Source organism: Anas acuta, chromosome 17, assembly GCF_963932015.1.
Source record: "Anas acuta chromosome 17, bAnaAcu1.1, whole genome shotgun sequence".
Taxonomy (NCBI): Eukaryota; Metazoa; Chordata; class Aves; order Anseriformes; family Anatidae; genus Anas; species Anas acuta.
Genome location: NC_088995.1, coordinates 1,095,547 through 1,120,222, shown reverse-complemented (window position 1 = coordinate 1,120,222; position 24,676 = coordinate 1,095,547). Strand labels below are relative to the sequence as shown.

Sequence of the window (24,676 nt, the reverse complement as noted above, 5' to 3'; positions counted from 1 at the left end):
GTTTTGCCTTATTGGGATGAAGTTGTAATACTTCATTAGGTCACATTCATTGCTAAAATTTCTTGCTTTTATAAAGGAAAAAAAAATACAACAAAACAAGCATGGAAAGCCACGGAGACTTCCTTTTCATTTTGGGTTGCCTTTTGCCAGATATAAATGTTTCATTTAATGAGTCTAAGAAAAAAAAGACTTTTTTTTAACTGGTCACAAAGTATTATTTGCTTCTGCTGTGCTTATCTTGTTTATAGCTGTTAACTAAAATTGCTGTTATCACCTATTTAAAAACCTAGTGCATTTCTTCTGAGACTGGGAAAGAAAACTATGAAAAGAGTAAAGACCTGTAGAAAAATCATTGGCGACGTATGCTACCTGTAATTAGTAGTCCCTACTGAGGCTGGCTGTAATTCCAGTGAGGTGCTCTAATCGTTTTTGTATCATGGAGCCTTCCATGATAATGGCCTGTCTGAAATTGCTTTTCAACCTTGGGGCTAACAAGAGCAGTTGTTTACTTTGCCATAAATGAGGTATAATATCAAATGGAGTAGAGTAAGCTTGTTATTTAGAAGTAATGTATGGGATCTGACAATGGAAGAGAACTGTTTGTTGTTAGAAATGATGGAATACCATAAAAAAAATGAGGGTGATTGTTTGTCAGTGTTACAGCTTTTTCCAATGTTTCCACATTAAAGTCTTCTCTTTTGTTGTTTACTTAGGAATACTACTTTTTTTTTTTTTTTTGAAAGAGAAGGCATTTTACTGATGCTTTCAAGTGATACAAATGCTTGACCTTTGAAAGCTTTAGATTTCTCAGAGATATTTGGTTTGAAGGCCCTTTCTTTTTGTTGACTTCAGTTACTTTCATTTTGCAGTGCACAGGAAGTAAAAGAACATCCTTTCTTCAAAGGGATTGATTGGCAGCAAGTGTATTTACAAAAGGTAAAGGACTAAGAGAGTAACCATAACTTACTTGGCAAAGCAGTAAAAATAAAGTATGCCTGAACAGGTGATGAATGGAAGAGTTGTGTATTCCTGTCCCCAGAACAGATACTTGCACGAAAGCATGGTGAATGGTTGATGTTGGGCATTCATTGCTAGAAGTCTTCCTGATCAGTAGTACTGAATTATATGTTATCGGGGTTAAATGACAATGTGGATTCTTCTGCTTGGCTGTCTGTCCTGGTTTCAGTTAGCACAGAATTAATTTTCTTCCTAGTAGCTGGTGGAATGCTGTGTTTTGGCTTAGGATGAGAAGAGTGCTGATAACACCCCGATGCTTTAATTGTTGCAGAGCAGTGCTTATACTAAGCCAAGGACATCTCAGCCTTTTGCTCTGTCCTGCCAACGGGCAGGCTGGGGGTGCAGTAAGAGCTGGGAGGGGACAGACCCAGGACAGGTGACCCAAACTAGCCAAAGGGGTATTCCATACCATCTGACGTCATGCTAAACAATATATAGGGGTGGCTAGCTGGGGGGAAGGGGCCGGACTGCTCGGGGTTAGGCTGGGCATCGGTCAGCGAGTGGTGAGCAATTGCATTGTGCATCACTTGTTTGTACATACTATTATTACTTTCCTATTATCACCATTGTATTATTATTGTTATTATTTTTATTATTATTTTGTTATTATTATTTTCCTGTCTTATTAAACTGTCTTTATCTCAACTCACGGGCTTCACTTTCCATTTCTCTCCCCCATCCCAGAGAGGGAGGGGGGAGGGTGAGCGAACGGCTGCGTGGTGTTTAGCTGCCGGCCGGGTTAAACCACGACACTGTCTCAAAAATGCATTATTTTTTTTCCAACAGAGTTTTTTGAAAGCTTTTACTAAATTAGTGAGAATTTATTTATCTACAGAATGTATTTAAATAACGTCCATTAATTTGTCTGTAATTATGCTGCTTTGAATTTTTAGTATCCTCCACCATTGATCCCTCCCCGGGGAGAAGTAAATGCAGCAGACGCTTTTGATATTGGGTCATTTGATGAAGAGGACACTAAAGGAATTAAGGTATACAACTTTAAACAATATGTAAAGAATGGCAATTTGACACTTGTACTCATCGCTTCATGTGTGGCATGCCATTCCTTTGCTTCAGGGGCAAGAAACTGTTTTCAGGTTTATAAACTTAATCTGTGTCCTTATGAAGTGGTAGTTTGGGCTGGTTGGCTGTTTTTTTTGGTGGTAGTGGTTTTTTTCACTTGTCAGATCTTTATTTTTAGTTTGACTGAAGTCTACTTTCCTATCCAAATGTTTATATGACAAAAATAAATATTTCAAATGGCCAGACAAATTCTGGGAAATCCTTCGTTTTCAGGAGTACTTAATGGTTTGCAGTTTTAAAAATTGTATCTAGTTCCTGGTATGGGGAGTGGAAAAAAAAACTGCTGTTCCCAAAACATTGTTTGACTTAAATGTACGTTCAGTAGAAATCCCAAATAATTTTGTAATTTCTTACATTTTTAGGGTGATGCTTTTGGAACTCACAGTAACATTTTTATTGCTGGTGAAGTTCTTTGTTGGATTAGTTACATGTACACCTTGGGTATCAGTAGCAAATGAGAATAGCACATGAAGACGGAATGTATAACAGCTCTCACGCAACGAATTAAGGAGAAAAAAATATCCTCTTAGTTTATGTGACTAACATTATCTTCCTGTTGCATATTCCGACTGCAAAACACATTAGGAATGTGAATCCTCTTGATATTCTGAAGGAGGTCTTTTTTTTTCTTTTCTTTTTTAATTCTGGAGAACATGCAGTTGATAATTTGAGAGTTGTCTAGGATTTCTAGAAGTTATTTTTGGAAATGACTTCTCATTGTGTAAATGCAGTGTTTTTGAATAAGTTCTTGTACAGGTTGCAGCTGAAACCTTGTACCCGCAGTGCTGTGTATTATCAGAGGAATGTCCAGTCATCTGAAAACCTATTTTGGAGAAAAATACTAGTGAAAGCTTGGATAAATTATGCTAAATCATATTTTAATAGTGCTTCCTTATGTTCAGCCAGTACAGTGGAAAATTCTTGAAATAACAAACTGTATATTAATGTAGCATCTTTGTAAGTTAGAAAAGTAATGAGAGTAACTACCAAGTCCTGATACTATTGAAAAATCTAAGGAAAACCATACAAAGAAAAAAAAAAAAAAAAAAGCCTATTCCCGACCCATGTGGTACATCCCCTTTCCTGCACCTTCCCTGGAGGCTTTGGGACAGCAGTTGGACCAGTGCTTCTCTTAGGTCTGTCCCATTTGCTGCTTTTATGATGTATTTCCTCAACAAATCAAGCTTTATTCGTTATTACAGAAGTGAGTCAGGAGAGAAACTAATTGCTCTAAGCTTGATAAGCAAAAAAACATGTGAGCTACTCACTGTGCCTAAAAAAGGAACTTGCCTGTCAGTGTCACCTGCTGTGATTACTGAAGTTGGCATAGAAAGGATTTTACGTGTTTAAAGAGAAATGCAGAGATCCCAAGATGTTCTTTATCCCAGAAAATTTCACATTTTCACTGTCAGCGTGGGTCTAACAGGATACCAGCTCCCTGAAGCTCTGCAGTGCTGTAATCCCAGAATTTGTAAATTCAATTCCACAAGAACACCTCGCAAGGAGGAGCCGGGTGGTCTTTGTATTCCCTTCGGATGATCGATCCGATGTTCTCAAGGCTTGTACCTGTCAGTTGTACAGCCAGATCGCTTTGTGTAACCTTTGCCTGGGCTGCCCATAAGGTAAACCTGTCCCTAGCCCCAAGTGGATGGGGACACGGTGCACGGCTGCTGGCCGTGCAGGTTGACGGGGACACCGCCACCCCTGGGAGGGGGCTCGGTAACCCCATCCCTCCCACTCAGCTGCCACCGGGTGTTCCTTAGCATGACAGTGTCAGTGCTGGGTGCTGGGCTCCCCTCGCTCCTGCTGCAGGTTATATTTACCCCGCGGAGCGTCCCGTGACACCCCGAGGGACGCGTGCCCTGGAGGTGGCAGGCTGGGGGGACAGCGGTGGATGGGGGCTGCTGCGGCCTGGGGGCTGGCTCTTCCCTTGGCACAGCGCTGTGAACAAAAGTCCAGTTCTCTGTCGACCCATCCCCACGTGAAAATCTTCAATAATTGTGGATTGAAAACATTTTTGTGCCTTGTGGCTAAACCCAGCGTGCTGTGGTACCAAGCAGTGCCCCCTCTGAAGACCCTGGACTTCGGTCCCTTCAGTGCAATTCAGTGCAAGTACTGTACGTAGGTAAGGGTGAAGGGAGAAAGAAGCCAAATAAAAGGAAAATAAGGAGGCCTGCAGCATTCATTACGGAATTTTAGAGGTTTATCACTAGGAATGTACAATTAAGTTCTGAAAGCATGGAAGGCATCATTGTTTAAAAGGTACTGTTTAATTTAGAGCCCTAATACTGCATAATCTATTTATACTTAATTTGTCATACTGGAATTTTTGTGCAAACTTTTTAATACTATTAGGCATTTTGTTAACATTGATTATGCAACAAAGTTAAGAATCCACTACTTGCATTTTAAATAATTACCAAACCTAAAAACTAGAGAACATAATGGGACCAGGTTAAGTAAGACTTTTAGAGCTTTCAGACCAAACAAGTTTTGAACAGGTAGTTTGTTCTTGCCATATAAATTAAGATCTATGCTTAAATTAGTATCTCTGCTTTCTCTTGTGGGTATCTATTGGTTCTGGTAAGGTTAGAGTTCAGTGCATCTGTTACAATAATCCTGTTATATGGAAAACTTCTGGGGACAAGAATAGTAGAACTTACTAAAATGCTGTTTTTTATGTTGTTTTTCTCTTGCAAGCTGCTTGATAGTGACCAGGAGTTATATAAGAACTTCCCTCTGGTAATATCGGAGCGTTGGCAGCAAGAAGTAGCAGAAACTGTTTATGATGCAGTAAATGCAGACACAGATAAAATTGAGGCCAGAAAAAGGGCTAAAAATAAGCAGCTTGGCCATGAGGAAGGTAATCTTTCAAATACACTTCTCTTCATCTTTTACTGCTAGATAGTAGTTATTCATGTGTTTGAAGTTCCACACAACAGACTCTCATATTACTGTCACTCACCAGTAATTGTTAGAATTCATTTAGTCACTATTGTGTTTCTTAAGATGTTTCTTAATGTTTTGAAATGCTGTATGATGGCATAATGTTTTGGAAAGTCTTTTGTAGTGTCTTGTAAAGATTATTATGTACAACCTTTCATCGTTTTTGTTTATTGTGCGTGCTCAGAAAAGGGTATGTGGGATTTGCTATCATTACAAAGAAGGCAGGGAATAAAACACGAGGTCCTTCACAGCAAACTTCACTGGTGTGCACGAGAATGTTGCACTGCAAACTCTGAACTTTGGATAGCAGTATATCATTCTTTTAATAGTAAGCCAGGTTTTAAGAACCAAATTCAGTTCTTAGTTACTCCACTGCAGTCTCATCAGCTCACGTAATTAAGGCAGAATTGGCAGAATTGTGCCTTTGCACACAGAGCCCTTATTGCACGCCTGTTGGTAGCACACTGAGTCACACGTTCGGGGCTACATCCTTCATCAACATATCACATCTCCAGCATGTTTTTAGGCTGTGCCTTGTTTTGCACGCTGATGTTTCCTGTCCTTACAGATTATGCACTTGGGAAGGATTGTATCATGCATGGATACATGCTGAAATTGGGGAACCCATTCTTGACTCAGTGGCAACGTCGTTACTTTTACCTCTTCCCAAACAGACTTGAATGGCGAGGAGAAGGAGAGTCACGGGTAAGTCAGCTTACTCCAGGGAGCAGCAGCTTCCAGGGGCACGAGAGACAGGTGGCTCTTGAGGCAAATCTGAGAATTCATACTCAGATAAACCTTCCACAAAGGAGAATTTTGTCTGAGTAATCACCTAGTGGATTTGAGTCACTACTCAAGGAAACTTATCTCAAGTTTTGCTTTAGTTAATGGATAGCTACACTGCATTGAGGAAACATAAAATTGTCTTGAGAAACCTGTTTACTTTGTTTTATTGTGCTTTTAAAGTAATTTGGTAGTTCATGGTGTCATTTTTCATTTAGGACCGCTGGACTATTTATACAAAAAAACATAAACTGGTAAGGTCATAAATGCTATAGCATTTTGTTTCAAAGAAAATGCTATAGTAACCTTAGTTTAGTCCAGCTGTGATCATGTAGTTGGCAGATCACTTGTATGTTTAGTTAAGTAAGGGTTTGGAGTTCTGAAATGTTCTCATCTTATGGTCTGCAGGGAAACCTTTGCTGCAGACTGCTATATATGTTTGCTTCTTCGTCAGTGTATAGTGCTTAAGTATTCCCTTTCAGCTTTTTGGTATAGTCAGTAAGGCGGTCTTGTTGTTTTGTTTTGTTTTTTTTTAAACAGCAGGAATGTTTGGAAAATATATAAAATTATATGCAATTCTCTTGAGGGAAGATAGTGAATATTTTGTATGTAGACACACCTATTGGTAGATTCTTATTTCATACTGTCATCATTGGCTCTTTTAGCTTATATTTTGTTGTCTCTGTTTAAGTAACCAAGCCCCTTGCTAAGTCTCTCTTACCTTATAATCTATTTTTAGTTCACTACTCACCCTTCAGAAGTAAAGAATGTTTGATATGACAATGCTGTTAAGTTGGTAAATGACAGTTAATGTTTGTAACTTCATTCATGTGTCTAATCCAGAAAAAAGTAGCCATTGGTTTTATTTGATGGGCAACAGGTTTTTTTCATATAATTTCTCTGCTTTATTTTTGTAAATACTACAGCAAAACCTGTTGACAATGGAACAAATAGTATCTGTTGAAGAAACGCAAATTAAAGATAAGAAATGCATCTTACTGAGAATTAAAGGAGGAAAACAGTTTGTCCTACAGTGTGAGGTAAGACGCTTGTTTTTCCATAACTCTTAATCAGACGTTTTACATGTGATAGAACAATTGAGCATTTTTTCAGGACCTCCCAGTGTACGTTGACCAGTGTACTTCATGTAGCTAACCTTAACCTAAGTGTAACTAGGAAGTTCTTATCACACTGTAGTTCTGAAAGCAGGAGACCTGCAGGTGTGCCACTTTGTGTCATGGATTTCAATGGCATTTGGGCCAAAATGAACTGAATTTATTAAGTAAAAACTTCAAAACTTCTCAACCTACATGAGCTTCTAAGGCTGTGTTGGCACACGCAACTCACTGCAGGTGGTACATGGTAGTTGATGTGAGTGCAAGGGAGGAAGCACACAACTCCTCAAACGATTTGGACCATCTGTACTTGCTGCTGCTGCTGTGCCTGACTTTGGCAGGTCGATGGAGAAGCAAAGGGCTGTGTGTTTTCAACATCCAGAGTTATTTGTTCCCTCAGGAAATTAGAATAAGTTGCTCTAAGTGCTATCGAAAGGAGAAGACACTATTGGCAGTTTTACTATGAAGTGCCAAACTACTTCTGTATCTCTTTCAGAGTGACCCAGAATTTGTTCAGTGGAAAAAAGAGCTGACAGAAGCTTTTACTGAGGCACAGAGGTTGCTGCGTCGGGCTCCAAAGTTTCTCAATAAATCTCGCTCAACAGTTGTAGAGCTTTCAAAGCCACCGCTCAGCCACAGGAATAGCAATGGTCTGTAGGAGAACAAAGTTCGCTTAGGGAAAGCTACTGCGTGAACATGTTGAGTTTCACAGAATCCTTATGAATTACTTTGTGCAGTCCTGGAAGCGGGATGTGCTTAGGAGAGGAAGAATTAGATGTTTACAGCATGGGATAATGTCAGAACTCTGTCTCTGGAGGTGGTGAAGACTGGAACAATGGCAAGTGAATTCATGCTCCTAGCAGTGGTGGAAACTATCACATGTAGAGGCTGCATATTGCTCCCATGCATTCCTGCACCCTGGCGGTGTCTGGAAACGGTCCGTTACTCTAGAACTACTGATGGAAGGAAGATGCTGTTTTCTCTGCAATACCCTTGTTTGGTGCATACCAAGCCTGGAAACTGAAGTGGTTACTGCTGGCTAGAATTACACTTGTGTGTGATACCGACAAATCCCTCAACTTTGGAAGGAGCTGCAGACTTGCCATGTTGGATAACCTTTAATCTGTCGTGTTGCCATGTTCTTTCCGACCATTACTGCTGACTTTATAATAACCTTTCTCCATACTGCTGATGATCAACAGTGTGACTCTTATGCACTTCAAAGTACTGAATTCTAACTGTCCTGTGGTTTAAATGTTATTGCTACTTCATGGAAGCATTGAACTCAAGTTATTCACTTGGTTTGTTGTACTCGGTAATAGTAGCTACCACCGTTTTGCTTCTTCTACGTATATGCAGTACTATAACTGACACAATAGAGTAATAACTGGTGAAGAGGAATTTATGGTAGCTTCATCTAGTGCTCTGTTGTATAAATTGACTATTTTAGCACAGTTTTTAAAGAGCAGATTCCTTTTGACAAGTTTACAGTGAATATAAAGACAGTTCTTTTCCATTTCAGGTCAACTGCACTTTTTAAAAATTAAAAAGAAATTATTCAAATCCAATGCATTCTAGTGCATGTACTGGGTTAAGATGTCTGGGTACCTCGGTACGTATTCTGGATCACTCTTCAGTTACGGGACTTGTGGATCCTTGTCTGTTGTACACAAAACATAAGCAAGTGTGTTCTCATAGCATAGCTATCCCAGACTTTCACTGTAGCTGAGCTCTGGAGGTCGTGCTTACATCACATGGCTCGGCTTGCAAAAGGATTTTTAATTTTCTTTTCTAGAGAATTCAAAATGTCCACATTGAAAACAGTCTGAGAATACCGAGGATGGAACTCACAAAATGAGCTGATCAAATGCCAGATTTGTATTAATTCTGCCTGAGACATCAGTCCTGTCATGTGGAAACTCTTTGCAAAAGTAACGATATAATCCCTAACTGGTAGACAACTTCAAGCATGTGATGTCAGCCTCTCCCTAGTCATTGTGATGTTTTATAAGAGTTCTGTCAGGGCCGAATTTAAGCTTTTTTTTCTGATTCTGTGAATGCCTTAGAGAACATTTTCTGCCCAGTTACAGTGGTACAGCTCTCATAGTCCCTGAAGATGGTGAGAACTGCATCCCTGTAAGTGGGAACAGAAGCTGCACCAACAGCATACTCTGTCCACCTGGTGTGCACAGTTTGTCTCGCTTGTGTTGCTAGCAGATAACCACAGAGTTGTAGACTTATGTCCTTTGTAGAAAAAATTACAAATTGGCGTAAGAAGGAGAACTGTTTTGAAAGTATGTGTTTGTTGAACACTCTAGTGATAAAATTGGATGTATTTGCTTCTAAAAGTGAGAGTGGCTTAACTGCATAGCGTGTGCTTTCACAAGTGTGCAAACTCTTTGGTACAAGCTGGTGCAGCATAAAAGGAAAAATGTGTTTTGGGAGATACCCCATGTGAGTCAGGCGATATCTTTTTGTGAGTTTATCCCATTTATTTTTTTATTTACTCTGTAAAAAGAGTGCTGACGTCTCTGTCCTTGCTGGTAAGTGATGTTCAGTGCCTCAGCATCCTCTGTAAGGAGAAGTTGTGGTATTTACTGAAGTTGGAATACAAAATGTCTCATCTTACTGGTGTTGCCTGTGCACGGGGTGTCATGAAGGTTCTCCTGCAATACCATGCAATGCTTTTATTTTTCTTGTTGATTTGGGAAGAAAACTCCAGTTACGATAAACTCTTCTCTTAGCTCTCTTGCAACTTGTTCATATTTCCTTAGTTCCTTACTGGTTCTGTTTTCCTCTTTAGTTGTTTTCCACGGTTGCTTTGTACGATAGGTCCCTGTTGGCAGAGGCTGGCAGTTTGTGATGCAGCACACCATAGCTCTGGGCTCCATAAGGCGGGGTAGATCTGCAGCTGGGAAATGGTGCCTCAAAACCACAGGTATTAGACAAAACAACAGCTGTGCATGATTTACAGGAATAGGTATATTTGAAGGGCAATGGAGTTGGGGTGGCCGTAGGACACGCTCATTAACCTGGGGCTGATTGCCTCGCCTGCGTCAGCGGTGGCTGGGGCTGGCTGGCAGCCGAGTGCCATCCACAGCCCCAGCCGGGAGTGGGGCCAGGACAGGAGGGCAGCGTTCCTGTCCTGTAGTCTGATTTATCAGTGGCATATAGATCTGTACTGCTCACTCACACGGCCGTGCTGGTACGGGAGGAGAGGTTACCAGAGCAAGAACCCCGCACGCATTGCCCACGTTACAGCCCCAGCAACGAGGGAAACTCTGTGGAAAGATCCAGGTCTTGTGGTGTGGGGAGAGGTCTGGAATTTGGCCATACAAAGCACGGGGTGCCGTGCTACCCCTAGCTGGTCGTTCCCGGTCTAGGTACTACATTCTCCAAAGGTTTTTCTTGGACAAAGATGCTTGATGGTCTTATTTTACATGAGGGTCTTCAGGTGTACGCGTAGAAAATGTTGTTGAACACTGAGAAAGTAAGGCATGGCATGAATTTTATGCATGTTGACCACATTGGTAGGGCTTGTTTTAAAGTTCAGGGAAGTAAAGATAAAAGAAATTAGAGCTTCAGGCATCAACAGAACCAAGTGAATGATTAAGCACAGATTTTTAAACAAATCTTCTAAAAGTCCTATAAAAAATGCTTCTGTACCGAAGATTTATGCACATAGGGAAATGGTTTCTTACATTTCAAAATAGGAAACGAGATGCTAGATAAAGCCATATCGAATACTCCCCTGATGTATCCACATGCTGTCTGCGTTGCAGGGATTATTTTCCTAGTTATTCCTTGTGTCCGATGAATGAGCTGATAAATGCAGGAAGGCTAGATCCTGGAAAGCAAGTGCGTGGGTGACGTGACTGTCAAAGATGTGTGATTTCTGTGGGAGCTGGACTCAGGGGCTTTGCAGTAACTTCCAGAAGAGCTGGGGCTCTGCTCGGTGTTCTTTTCTATTCCTTTTTTTTTTCTTTTTTCCCCACTGTGAGGTAGGGGGGCAGTTCTGATGTGTGGGACTTGCTGTAATTTAATGGCTCATTTAAAGATGGGGATACAGCAGAATCTTGCCAGGTTCAGACTTTGACAGATTGCAGTGTAAGTGCAGGAGGAGCACCTCACCAGTTACTCAGGCTGCAAGCAGTGTGCCCCCAGGGGCACGAGCACGGTGTTCCCTGCCAAGTGTTCCCTGCGTGCCAGCTGAGACATCCCGTCATTGCCAGCATAAATTTGGCAATTCTGTTCAAATTTGGTGATTATTTTGCATACTTACGCAACTGTTAAAGGAACGTCTTTATATAAAATCCTTCATTCAGCTGTAGGCTATCCACTTCTCTAAGTTTTACAGCCTCTTGGTGTTATTTATGCTCCAACTTGCTCTGGTGAGGTCTAAGGCTGCAGTCCTGTTGTGCCGCTTGGGGATGAGCCTGGTGGCACAGATCTGGAGCCGCTGCAGTTGGTGCTGATGTTACCAGCGTGGTGCCCAAAGGCTCTGAGCACACCAGTGGCTGCAGGACGTGGCTGGGGGACGTGGGCAGCGCTCTGCTGCATGGTGCAGAGCTGGGACATGCCTCCGGTCAGATGTCCCTCGAGTCCAGCAGCTCTCCTTCAGAAAAGCAGCAGCAGTTTTCCTCTCCTTCTGCTGAGGCTGAAAAAAAAAAATAGGATCACCAGGTTGGGTTTGGTTTCTCAATAAACGCAGGTGTTTGCAGCCCAGCGTTTAGATAATAGAAGTATTGTGAATTTGGTGCTAAACAAATCCGAGTTGTGATGCTGGTGATGCTGCCGTGGCTCTGCAGCTCCTGTCCGCAGGAGCAAGGAGCTGGGTGCTGCGGAGTTACTGTGAGGCTTCAGCCTCAGGTGGCAGGAGATGTGGCTGGGGACAGGGGAGCCCTGGAGCTCTGCGCGCTGCTCTTCTTGGCAGCTGATCAGCTCAAGGACGAGATTCTTCTTGCATATCACTTACCTGTCTACGTAGCGAGTCGCATACTGCTTTTACTGTTCCCCACGCAGCAGATGGCAATGACACAGTTACTTTAACTCTGAAATGCTCACACTTTAAGTATACGTGGAGGAAGGACTATTTTGAAGTGTACAGTAGAAAGTAAATAGTTCTAGTTGTGTTGATTAATATAAGGAATGAGTCAGTTCTACAAATGAGAAACCTGAAAAGCGTATTTTGAAAAAGCATAGTATTAATTTTAATATTGTAAAAAAAAAAAAGAAAAGGAAAATATCTAAAATATACAGAGAACATATGTATATCCAAATGTCTGAGGAATTTCAAGATAATCTACTTTTGTTTTCTGTTGATTTCTATTCCATGGTGTACATATTGTGTGGATTGAACATTGGCTGTTTTAATACTATTGTTAAATTGTATTTTTATTTTGTGTTAAACTAATCATCACAGACTCAGCTTTATTTTGTTTATGTAAAGGTCGCTATGCTATGTAGGTATAAAACCAAGAATTCTATTTTAACAAAAAGCATTTTATATTATTTATTAAATACATGTTTCTCCAACTTCTGACATTCCACAGAATTTCTGCTCCATATATGTATAGCTTGTCTGAAGAAACGGCAGTTCCTTTCAAACAGGATCAGTCAGCTTTATTCTGTTTTTCAGAATAAAATTGGAATCGTTTCAGTCTGTCCCAGTAACCCGTCTGTTACAGGCGTACAGAATTTCATGCGTTATCAGGACCATCTCTAGGTGCAGTGGTTTATGAACGCAGAAACATCTGAAAAATCCTTGCAAATAACCCCTGGGTCTGGGCGCTGTAAATCCCCTTTGTTCCTGTGTTCTGGTGAGTGACGTTTTATGCACAGTCTGCGGTGGGTGGAACAAGAATTAATGACCTTAAATCGGGGCAGGGAAGAGTCAGCTCAGATATTAAAAACGCTCTTTAATTGTGAAGTTGACGAACTAATGGAAGAGGGAGCCTGGAGAGGCCGGAGACCTTGAGCACCGTCAGCTCCGAGCCCTTTGTGTCCAGCAGCTTGTGCGGAGCGCTGGGGTTGTAGGGCAGGGATGGGCGAGCTGGCGTCTGGCAGAGGTGGTTGTGGATGTGGCTGGGGTGGTCCCCACGGGCAGCAGCCCCCGAGGTCCATGGGGAGCAGCTCGCCTGGGGCTCCTGAGCCGTGGTCGGGGCATGCGAGTGATTTGGGGCAGCGCCAGAGCCAAAAACCTTTGCTGGAGCGCTGCTGCAGATCTGTAGGTAACAAAGCCAGACACCCTTTCCCAGGCAGGGTACGAAAATAGCACTAAATTCATCAGATAACTCATTTGCTAAAAATAATTCTGCTTTCCCATCGTGGTCTCTGCGGGTTGAGGAGTGCGTTTAGGTGTTGAAGTACACGCTGCTCGCTTCCACCCGCTGTGGCGCTTGGAGCATGTCCCTGTTTGGGTGTAAGGACGACATCTCGAGGGTGAGCTGCTGTGTCTGCCCTGCTGGCGAAGCCACCTCCTCGCTGACACACGGCGTTGGTGCTGGGGGGGACAAGCAGCAGGACGAGGGGGCTGCTCTCCCCCACCCTGCCTCTTGCCCTGCTTCTCCCTTCCCACCCCATGCCCACCGGGTCCCCCCTGGCTCCTGCGCTGGGACGGGAGCGCTCACACTGCCTGGGGTGCTCTCATGGGGCAGCTGCTGTGGGTTTTGGCAGGTGCCAAAGCCGTGTGCTGTTAGGAAACCTGAGGATGAGCTCAGAAAGCAGGGGGGCAGTGCCTGGGATTGGTGTGACTCGCTGCTTTGCCAGGCTGGGAAGGGAGGCGGACGCGGGCTGGAGCTGCCGGTCGGTGCAGGAGGCTTCCCGGCTGCTTTGTGTTGAGGACAGGGGGAGAGCAGGTGAGACAACAAATAAACGGGTCTGAAAAACAGAATAAAGTGAGAGGATCCTCCGAGAGGTGTTTTCATGAGCACTGTTTCAGTGACTAAATTCAGTCCTTCAAAAAAAAAAAAAAGGAGCAGATTCACATGAATAGCTACTAGTGATTTAAAGAAATATATTGAAAGAGAACCTGTTTTCAATGTGTAATTTAATGGTAAGAAAAGCCAGTATCTGTAAATAACTTTAGATATTGTATCTATGAGAATCATCATTTGTTTTATGTACTTGGCTCTTTTCATATTTATTGTGCAGAGGAGGGTTTGCCCCTTGCTGGTATTTACTACTGCACGTGTGAGGTAGTACTTTCACAGAGACTATGTTCAGAGTTTACAGTCCTCCGCAACTTGTGACGTGCCACACTTAGTTAATTCTGCCATTATTTTTTTAAAGGATTATTTTGGAACAGCTAAGCTGCTTTTGTGTGTTGGTCAACTGCTCTCATACAAAGAGAACCCCAATAAAAAATGTCATTTGAGCGTGTGCTGCCGCTTGGTCCTTTCCCGTCTCGTGGCTGTTCCCGGAGCCTCCGTGGAGCTGAACCGAGGTGACCGCAGTTCTTCCTGACAGTCTTGGGGTTAAAAAAGGTGGGAAGAGTTTAAGGAGCACCGTGTCGTGGTGAGAGCCTTGGGCATGGGGTTTGCACGTTGCACACCACAGGGCATGGTGGCAGCTCTGTGCTCTGCCAGGCCCCGCTGCTGCTGCCTGGACCCCGTGGAGAGGCCGGGTGCCTTTGATGGATTTCTCTGATTTTTTCTCCAAAGCTGTGCCTCTGTTTCCCGCAGCACCCCCATCACAGAGGTGAATCCCTTCTCTGACCAGAGAAGACATCACTCACAGGCACTGTATTTTTTCAGGCTTTTTCCACAAGGCGCTGCTCCACATGGTGGGAGGCAGCGGGACCTGCGTGTGAGGGTCCCCGATGCCCCCCCAGCCACCGCCTGGGGGGCTCTGAGCGTGATCCTCAGCTCGGGTGTGCTGCAGCAGCCTGGAAACCCACCCCATGCCCCCCAGTGACCCCTGGGCACAGCACTGGGATGTGCCAGCGGTGTTGGGATGCCCCTGCCCTGGGGAGCTGGGGCCGTGGGGCCGCTTTCACGGGGTGCACAGGGAGGCTGAAATCCTGGGGCTCCCTGCCAGGGCTCCCTGCACCTCCTTGGGTACCCCAGGGCCGGACCCTTTGGTGTCAGCACCGCGGTGGCACAGAGCAGGGCAATGCAGGCAAGGAGATGGGTGCTGGGTGGGCGCAGTGGGGTCGGCAGGGCCCCAGGCCCCCTCCCTCGCCTCTCCCAGCCGAGGCCCCGGTGCCACCAGCCGCCTCTGTGGGGTATTTTTAGCAGTGACATGTGTCACCTCAGCTGCCACCGCGGCGAGGGGCGGAGGGGGAGGCGCAGGCAGCCCCCCCGCCACGCCTGCTGCTGCCTTTGCTCTCCGGCTCGCCGGGGTCCAGCACCACCGCAGCGCCCGGTGCCACCGGCGTGGGCCAGCAGCCCCCGCGCCCCCGGCACCGCACACAGGTAAGGGGCACCCCGGGGTGGTTTTTGGGGTTGGGGGGCAGGTCAGGGCCCAAACGGAGCGTTTTGGCCACGCTTTAAGCCCAACACTGGGCCCCTCGGTGGGGAGGGCTATTTTTAGGTGGGAATGAAGGGCGATAGCGGCAGCCCCGGCTCCGGGGGCGGCCTCCAGCAGCCGGTCAGTGCCGGGGGGCTGCGGTGGGAGCGGGGATGGGGATGGGGATGGGGGGTGCCCCGTCCTGTGCTGGAGGGTGGGGGGGACCCCTCGGTGGCCCCAGCTCCCACCAGGTCCTGGGAGGCAGCGGGGTGGGAGCGAGCCCCCGGGGGCAGCTCCAGCGTGGGGACCAGACCCACGTGGCTGTGGCCCAAGTGGGGCCGCGTCCTGCCCCCAGCTTGGGGAGAAAAAGAGGTGTTGATGGTGGTCCTGGCCCGGGTTTGTGGGCTTGGTTGAGGCACGTCCCCCTCCGTGCCTCAGTTTCCCTGTGGATTCAGACATGGGGTCCCTGCTACGGGCACCGTGTGGGCTGGGGGCTCCACACAACCTGGGGCGCTGCTCCCCCCGGGGCTGCAGAGCCCTGCTGTGGGGTCGGTGAGGGGGCAGCTCCATTCCCCAGGGGGTCTGTGGGGCAGGTGGCAGCTGGGACACGTGGCGCCCGGGGCTGTCGCCCAAGAAGGCAAATGACATTCCTCAGCCGGGCTCCTGGGCCGCTGCGGCGCTCCTGCCCTTTACTGTACAAGGCGAGGCGGGCCCGGCGAGCCCCGACCCGCTCGGGGCCTGAATGATCCCGACAGGTGAAGCCGGGATCAGCCCTCAGTGGGGCACGGCTGCACCCTGCACCGCCCCGGTGCCACCGCCACCCGTGTCACCTCCTCCCGGCACCCCCTGGCCCTGCTCCACGCCGGGAACGGAGGCGGCCGCACGTGGCCGAGTGCTCCTCGAGGCTGTAAAACAACCCGGACCCCCCATGGCCGGCTCCAGGCTCCTGTCCCCGTGCCCACCGGGGCCGGTGATGTCCCAGGAGGGTCCCCCCGGCCCAGGCCTGGCCCTGGCTGGCAGCCCCCCTCGCTAACTCTCTCCTCTCTCTCCCCCGGCTCTCCGTAAGGCTCCGTCCGGTCTCGCTGCCACCATGGCCATCTCCTCGCGCCTCGCGCTCTGGGAGCAGAAGGGAAGTGTTGGTGGGGGCCGGCGGGAGGGGACGCCCCGCGGCCATGTCCCCCTGCCCTGCACATCGCTGAGCTCACGCTGCTTCCAAGCCTTCCAGCTCGGGGCACTTTGCAGCCTGAATTTTCCATCCTGAGCAATTCCCCTGCTGCTGGTGGCTCTCTGCAGGGCTGAGTTTTGGGGGGAGCCCACAGGGTTTGGTGCTGGGTGCTGCTGCGTGGGGGCATGGCAGAAGGCGAGCGGCTGGGGGGGCCCTGTGCTGCGGGGGGCTGGGGTCGGGGCCAGCAGGGCCCTGCGGGTCCCCACGCTCTCAGCAGCTCCTTGGCCCCCTGCAGCCCCCCTGGGTGGCCAGGCTGGAGCTGCACAAAGGACTTTTCTTCCCAGCACTTGGCCTCCTGTTGGGTGCAGCCTCCCTGTGCCAGCCTGAGGGGCTCGCTGGTAACCTGCACAGCTCCTGCACGGGCAGAGCGGGGCCGGGTGCTCGGCTCAGCTGCCCCTAAATGCTCCTGCTGCTGCTGTCCCCGTGGGGCTGGCTGGGCTGGGCTGGTGTCCCCACGCTGCCCCCATAACCCAGCTTCTGCTCCTGCAAACAGATCCGGGAGGAGGACCGGGCCCCTCCGCCATCTGCACCCCCCCTGCTCCTCTCTGTCATCCCTGGGGGGTTCATCAAGCAGCTGGTCCGCGAGACCGAGAAGGAGTCCAAGGAGGCGAGGCTGAAGAAGAAAGCCAAGGCCACCACGAAAGAGGACGTGAGTACCGAGCAAATTGTGCCCTGTGTGCCCTCCCTGCAGCATTCAGGTGGCACCTCGGGGCTCAGATGGGGAGGTTCAGGCTCTCGGTGCACTGCAGGGGTTTGTGCGCACCCCCTGGCTGGGCCAGACCCTGCCCCTTCCCTGTTGGACCCTCCTGAGGCTCCTCTCCTTCTCTTGGCAGCCCGCGGGGGAGGCTGGTGGGGGCCGCACCGGGGACCCCCCAGCTGCTGGAGGAGCCGCAGCCAGCAAGGGGCAGCCGCTGCAGAACGGGCTGCACGCAGAGGGGCAGGGGGGCGAGGGAGCCCCGGCCCCCCCAAACACAGCACTGCCACCCGGGAGGGCTGCACCGGGTCCTGGCCCCTGCAAAGCCCCGGCCCCCACCCCCAGTCCGGCAGAGACCCCTCACCCGGGGGCTCCCGAGGCAGCGAAGCCATCGTCGTGCCCTGAGAAGAGCCCCAAGGACGCCCACCCTGGGGGGAGCCCCCCAGCTCCAGCCCCCGCGCCCAGCAAGAGCTGCAGCAAAGGCCCGGGGAAGGAGGGGGACGCGCTCAAGGGGAAGGGTCCCGAGGGCAGCAAGAAGGAGGAGAAGGGGGCAACTGAGAGCAGCAAGAAGAAGGGGGAACCTGAGAGAAGCAAGGAGAAGGGGGCACCTGAGAGCATCAAGAAGGAGAAGGGGGCACCCACGGTCCAGGAGGGGCCCACAGCCAAGGGGAGGACCAAGAGGGAGCTGGCGCTGGCCAAGAAGGAGCCGGAGAAGATGAAGAAAGATGCGGGAGGTGGCAAGAAGGAGGCGAGGGAAATTAAAGGGCCTGGAAAAACTGCAAACAAGGCTGAGGGACCGAAGGGGGAGCCGGGAGGCATCCAAGGAAAGGCAGAAGATGGGGCAAAGGAGGCAGGGAAGGCAAAGGACAAGTCAGGGAAGAGTAAAGAGGCACCAGAAGGAAACAAGGAGGCACCGGGGGAGAGCAAAGAAGCAAGCACGGAGAGCAAAGAGGAGACAGACCAGGACCAGGTAATGCCTTTGCAGATTTTGTTCCATATTTCGGGGGTGTGGGTGCAGCTCTGTGCAGCTTCTCCCGTTTGTGTGCCCTCACCTGGGGGCTGGGGGGGAGGCAGGAGGGCAGAGGGGGCAGTGCCAAGGGCTGGAAGCATTTCCGTGGATGGGGACGCTGCTTTTCCTGCTCGGTTTCCTGCCTCTTCCCGCACATTTCCCCTCTCTCCTCCCCGCAGGCTCCCAGGGACGTTTGGTACGAGGCGGAGAAGGTCTGGCTCCTGCAGCGGGACGGCTTCACGCTCGGTAACTCCTTTCCTTTCCTGCGGCCAGCTCCAGGGGCACTTTGGGGTCCGGCCATGGGACGGGAGCCGGGTGACCCCTCGGCAGCCCCATCACCCGCGGGCTCACGCTCGTCTCGTTGCAGCCACGCAGCTGAAGCCCGACGTGGGGACGCCGGAGCTGCCGGCGGGCAGGGTGAGGCTGCGCCTGGAGGCGGACGGCAGCGTGGCCGAGGTGGACGAGGACAGCGTGCAGAGGGTGAGCACGGCCTCTGCGGGGGCTGGCACAGGGCTGGGAACCCCATCCAAAACACCGGGCAGGGGGCAGGATGAGACCATGGAAGCCGCCGTCCCGCTCGCAGGATGGCGAGGGCGCGGTGCCGGTGGCCACCAGGACGGTGGCCCCGGTGGCCGGCTGCTCCCTGATGGTTCCCTGGCCCTTTCCCTGCAGAGCAACCCCCCCAGCCTGGACCTGGCGGAGGACCTGGCCTCGCTCCTCAGCCTCAACGAGTGCAGTGCCCTCCACACGCTGCGGCAGCGGCTCCGTGCCCACCTCCCCTACACCTACGCCGGGCCCAGCCTGCTGGCCCTCGGGGGGGGGCACAACGCTGCCAGCCGGGCGGCGAAGGTGAGGGGGGGCCCAAGGGGGTCCACATCCCACATCCCTCGGGGGGGCTGTGATGGGAGGCAGGCACCGACCCCCCACCCCGGGGATGGTGGTGGAGGAGCCGGGAGCTCCGGTACCGGCAGAGGGCACCGTGGCACCGCCGCAGCCGCACGGCTGGGGGGCTGCGGGGGGTGTGCGGGGCTGGGGGTCCTCCGGAGGGGTGTGAGGGGTTGGGGATGATCTGGGGGGTTTGCAGGGCCCCGGGTGATGCTGGAGGTGTGTGGGTTTGGGGATGCTGGGGGTTGTGTGAGGGGTTGGGGATGCTCCGGGGGTGTGCGGGGCTGGGGGTCCTCCGGGGGTGTTTGGGGCCGGGGGTGCTGGGGGTGTGCTGCTGCCAGCCCAGAAGCTCTCCCAGCAGCCATGAGCAAAGCTCTGCCTCGCTGGCACTGCAGCCAGGAGCAGGTCAGGGCGCGGTGTTTGCAGTGCATGGGGAGTCCCACGGGAATCCTGCACCCCGGGGGGAGAAATCATCACCCCCCATATGAAACGTCTCCATGCCTCCATCCCCAAGGAGCCCCCTGAGCTGTGCTGGACGCTCCCCCCAATGCTCTCCCTGCCCGCAGGTGCTGAAGGGCCGCAGGGACGGGATGCCCCCGCACCTCTGCTCCATGGCACAACGAGCCTACGGGGCCCTGCTCACGCAGCGGCAGGACCAGGCCATCCTGCCCCTGGGGCGCAGCGGCGCGGGGAGGACGGCGTGCTGCCAGGGCGCCCTGGAGTACCTGGTGGGCACGGCGGGCAGCCTGGACGGCACGGTCTCAGGTATGGGGCCAATGGGCAGGAGACCCCCGGGGCTGCGCGTGCCCTTTGGCTCCCGGAGCCTCCAGATTTGCTATTTTGATAAACCCCAGAGCAAGCAGCCGGAGGGGATGACTTGCCCGCTATGGGCAGCACTGCTCCCCTGCGATCAGGTTACCGATGAGGTGAGGGGAAGCGATCAGCTGGAGAGCAGCTCTGGGCTTCGAGGTCCGGGTGGGCTGAGGGCACGGCACGTTCCTGCCAAGGGCTGGCACAGCCCCTCCTGCCAGCACAGGAGCTGCCATGGGGCAGGACGGGTCGTGGTGTGTGCGGGTGGAGCTGGGGGTGCAGCCAGCAGGAGAAGCTGCCCCTGGCGCCTGCTGAGCTGCTGGTGCTGGGTTTCAGTGGAGAAGATCCAGGCGATGTTCACGGTCCTGGGAGCCTTCGGGTCGGTGACCACCAGCCACAGCAGCAGCTCCACGCGCTTCTCCATGGTCCTCTCGCTGGATTTCAGTGCCACCGGACGGATAACTGCTGCGCACCTCCAGGTACCCGCGGGCCCTGCTGCATCCGGCAGGGACGGGGACAGAGCCGGTGCCGTGCTGGGCACTGGGGCTGGGGGCCGCTGCTAACGCCCCCCTCTGCTCCCCCCCAGACCATGCTGCTGGAGAGGGGCCGAGTCGCCCGGCAGCCCCTCGGGGAGAGCAACTTCAACGTCTTCCCTCTGATGCTGGCGGGCCTGGATGCGGCGCAGAGGTGAGCGTGTGGCCACGGGGCTGCAGGGTGCAGGGGCTGTGTGAGCCCAGCACCCCGGATTTTAGAGATTTTCCATAGTGCAGGGGCATTTTCTGGTGTCCCCGCTTCACTAAAACTACAATTGGGCTAAGGTTTTGTTTCCAAATACCTTCCCGTGCACTGAGCTCTGGCGTGGCTCACAGCACTGCGTGGCACCGAGCAGGGCTAAGTCCTTGTTTTCCAACCCCTTCCAGGACCACGCTGCATTTGCACCAGGTGGCTGAGAGCAACTTATTTGGGATCAAGCCGTTCTCAAAGGTAAGGAGCAATGACAGAGCCTCCTGTCCCCCTGCTCACGTCCCTCTTCACCCAGCTGCTGGGTCGCCCCTGCAGCTCTCCAGGGTGTGCTGGCTGCTGAGCCCCTGCTCAGAATACTACTTTTAGGGGCTAAAAAGGTGGCGTTTGGTTTCCAGAACCGGCTCCTTATTAGTCTGAGCCGTTTGCAAGGTCCTCACGCTGCTGGTGCCACAGGAACGCAGTCAGATTTGGGTTCAGAGATGGGGTTTTACATCATCCTCTGAAACAGCAGCCCCTTGGCCACTGTTCCCTGTCCCCCCACGGCACACACATGTCCCTGGGCAGCCAGGCTCGGCCGTGTGGCTTGGGAAGGGCTCAGAGCATCCTGCGCCAGGGCGAGCAGATGGCACCTTGGGGCCGCCTGGCCGAGAGCCTGGTCCCTTCCCGGGGCAGGGTCACCTTGGCCGGTGCTGGCGGGGTCATTCCGGCACAAGGGAAGGACAGTTTTAGGTTGGAATACATTTCCTTGAAATGCCATTTTCCTTTCTGATCTCAGCTCTGGATTTTTAAACTGGAAATCTAATTGGTGGCTTCCCAGCCTTTGTCCTCGTGGCTTGCAGGGATAACTGTGCTGACTGATCCCCCGCCATGGCACGGGTGTCTCAAGTACTTGGGGTGTTTGAGTCTGGAGGAATCGTGGGCTCAGCCGGGTTCCCTCATTAGCTGCCACCTCCTGGGCCCCTGCAGGAGGAGGAATCCTTCGGATGAGGCGGGCTGGCTGTGCCGAGGGGGGGACGCTGCCTGCCAGCCCCGTGTGCTGTGCCTCGCCTCGGGGCTGGGTGTCTGCAGCGACAGCCCTCAGCTTAGGGGGAAAAAGCCTACTCTTGCTGAGGGGCTGCACCTGCAAGAAATAAAAAACGAAAAAATCATATTATCCAGGACACAGGGAGCTCCTCTGCCTGGCTGGGGTGCCCAGGTGCTCTTTTTCCATAATCCCACCCAAACAAGCCCCTGATGGTGCCGAGCAGAGTTCCCCGTCCCCGTGCCACCCCGTGGTGCTCCCGGTGATGCTCTCCCCCTCCTGTTCCCTTCCTCCCACAGCCCGAGGAGAAGCAGAGAGCCTCGGCGGCGTTCGCCCAGCTGCAGGCTGCCATGGGCACGCTGGGCATCACGGCGGAGGAGCAGGCGGCCGCGTGGCGCGTGCTGGCCGGCATCTACCACCTGGGAGCTGCTGGGGCCTGCAAAGGTGAGGGGGGCTCGTGCCTCATTTCCCTGCACCCCTCATTTGGGGCCTGAGATCAGGGGTGGGAGACGGAGCGGGTCCCGGTGTGGTGGGGTCTTGCTGGCGCGTTGCACCCTGGAGGTGTTGAGGTGTGATGCCCGCAGCGGGGCTGCTGCATAACAGATTTTCTTGCACGCTTTGGGCTGGGTGATGCCGTGTGCTGCTCCGGGGGGGCAGGAGTGGGTCTGTCCCCTGGCTGCCTGTGGGCAGGATGGGGTCTGTGAGGCTTCACCTCCTGCCAGCTCTCCGGGGAGGCACAGGGTTGGTGGCTCCTTGGGGAGTGCCTCTGGTTTGTGCCGCCGGCTCACCGCGTCCCCAGGGGTATGGCAAAGGGGCAGCTTCAGGTAGCTGTAATGTTATCATCTCTGGAGTGTCTAATGCAGTAACCGAATTATATTAGGATGATTCTGGATGAAGATTGTATTTATAAAGACTTTATTAATACAGGCATATAGAAATTGCCTTATCCCGTATAAATTATTTTAAGATGTGCTCTAACCCATTTTAGAGACAGCCACATTGATTTACACACTTCAATTTATGAGGGCTGCATAAAGGCTGCTATAAACTCAGCCGTAGACATTTATAAATGTCTCCGCAACATGTCATAACACATCTTATGGTAATTTATGCCATTAATCATTTATTAATTATTTTAAAAGGATGAATGCAGTCGTCACTTAAAGTGTGTTCTCTCTTTCTCCTCTCTGGCATTTTCCTTCCCCAGCTCCCCTGACACCCTTCCAGCTGTTTAAAAATGACCCTGCTGTCTCAGGCTGGAGCGTTGCGATGAGGATTTTAGTAAAAAATGGAATCCTTCTGCCTCGAGAGTTTTCAGGAGAGCAGATTTTGGAGCTGTGTCTCTTTTTGAAATCCCCCAGAGCTGGCAGGGGGCTTTGCTGTGCCCGCGGGTCCCGTTGGTGCCGGGCACTGTGCGGCTGTGGGGGGGGGCTGACCCCCTTCCTTAATGATGGACAAGGTTTTAAAACCTGCTCTCATAATTACCTGAGCGGGTTTACTCCAACACGGGTTCAGCAGGGTCTGTCTGTCCCAAGCATCCTGAAAGTCGAGGGTCAATTGAGTGCTGCGTCCCAGAGCCTTGCAGCAATTATTTCGGCAGGGCTGGGAATGTTTTTTAATGGGCCCGGGCAGGGCCTGGGGCTCCGGAACTGGCTCGGGTGGAGGATTAACAACCAGAGCATGTCTCAGCATCACTCGCTCTGGTATTGATTCCCCCATCGTGTGTCAACAAAAGGGGAGAAATGAAAGGAAATATGGATAAAAAATGGATCAAAGCCGGATGGAGCAAAAGTCTCAGTGGGGGCAATGACTCTTTTAATGTGGTTAAACCTGTCTCCTGATAGCCATCTCTTCCCTTCCCCTTTTATGCGCTTTGAAGTTATATATTCAGAATCCTCTCCCTGAGATCTCACCAAAGGACGCCTCGTCTCATTGCTCGTGTTTGGGAGCGTGGGCAGGCGCTGAGCCACCCCCACCCCGCGGCAGCCCCCGGCACGCTGTGGCCGCGGAGCCCCGAGCACACCTTAGAGGTGCTTTTTTGTTTTTTCCTTTTCTGCTGATTGCTATCGTCTTGTCGTGAACTCTGTTTGTCCAGGAATGAAACAGGAGGGGAAAGCATCACCTCTCCCTGGCTGAGAGGAGAAAATACATTTGCAGCTAGAAAAACACTGGGAAGAAAAGGTTGAATTTCAAAAGCTCGCTCTGTCCCGGTGTCAGCATTTCCCCTTGCTTTTGAAACACGTTAAAGCAGCTCTTTTTGTGAGAAACCAGCCTGACATCCAGAGGCCAGCGGGGCACCTTAGGTACCAATTCACCGAAGTGCTTTCAGTCCCCTTTGTGTGCTGCAGAATATTACATATTTTCATTTATTCATTAGCTCTTTAACCGGGGAGGAGGTTTCGGGCGCAGCTGGGGGTCGGCATTCAGCTCCCTCTCAAGCTGCCTGTTTTGCTGACTGCTCCAGAAATAAAGCGTCACAGCTCTGAGCTTTGTGCAGGCTTCCCACCGCGAGGCTTTCATAGAGCCGAGGGTGTTCCCGGTGGCTGCAAGTTCCCAAAGCCCTCCCGGAGCAGCCGGCGGGTGCACGTGGTGGCCGGGAGCCCAGGCAGTCAGTGTGGGTCAGGTTTTCCTTGCTGTGGAGGCTCACAAAGCCTTGGATTGCCTTGTGAGGAGGAGCAGGGTGAGCTGTGCCTCAGCGGTGCTGAGTGTCGCATCTGCGTCCCAGGGCTGTGGTTACTTGTGGGGGTGCAGGGGGCACAAGCCCACCCAGGGCCATCTGCTCAAGAGTTTCCAGGAGGATCAGGAGCCATTTAGCCACGTGAAATAATGGGGATATCCACCAAATGCAGGGGGAGAGCAGCAGGCAGGAGCCGTGGGCACTCACCGTGTGCCTCCT

General features: G+C 51.1%; 2 protein-coding genes across 5 annotated transcripts in view; both read left to right on the top strand.

Annotated features, from left to right (window-relative positions):
- GRK3 (G protein-coupled receptor kinase 3) overlaps positions 1-14,324 on the top strand; it is a 65,720-nt gene extending 51,396 nt beyond the window's left edge. The window contains exons 16-21 of the mRNA XM_068654451.1: positions 870-936; positions 1,911-2,006; positions 4,801-4,963; positions 5,615-5,751; positions 6,756-6,869; positions 7,441-14,324. Coding sequence (XP_068510552.1) covers positions 870-936; positions 1,911-2,006; positions 4,801-4,963; positions 5,615-5,751; positions 6,756-6,869; positions 7,441-7,602 — 739 coding nt within the window. The 3' untranslated portion in view covers positions 7,603-14,324. The remainder of the gene's footprint in view (positions 1-869; positions 937-1,910; positions 2,007-4,800; positions 4,964-5,614; positions 5,752-6,755; positions 6,870-7,440) is intronic.
- An 881-nt stretch (positions 14,325-15,205) lies between these two features.
- Positions 15,206-24,676, top strand: part of MYO18B (myosin XVIIIB) — a 55,965-nt gene continuing 46,494 nt past the window's right edge. For all 4 annotated transcript variants that reach the window (XM_068653578.1, XM_068653579.1, XM_068653576.1 and 1 more), the window contains exons 1-12: positions 15,206-15,358; positions 16,459-16,521; positions 17,111-17,266; positions 17,451-18,281; positions 18,500-18,566; positions 18,688-18,800; positions 18,993-19,169; positions 19,772-19,970; positions 20,352-20,494; positions 20,602-20,702; positions 20,936-20,999; positions 22,080-22,224. In XM_068653578.1, coding sequence (XP_068509679.1) covers positions 16,483-16,521; positions 17,111-17,266; positions 17,451-18,281; positions 18,500-18,566; positions 18,688-18,800; positions 18,993-19,169; positions 19,772-19,970; positions 20,352-20,494; positions 20,602-20,702; positions 20,936-20,999; positions 22,080-22,224 — 2,035 coding nt within the window. In that variant the 5' untranslated portion in view covers positions 15,206-15,358; positions 16,459-16,482. The remainder of the gene's footprint in view (positions 15,359-16,458; positions 16,522-17,110; positions 17,267-17,450; positions 18,282-18,499; positions 18,567-18,687; positions 18,801-18,992; positions 19,170-19,771; positions 19,971-20,351; positions 20,495-20,601; positions 20,703-20,935; positions 21,000-22,079; positions 22,225-24,676) is intronic.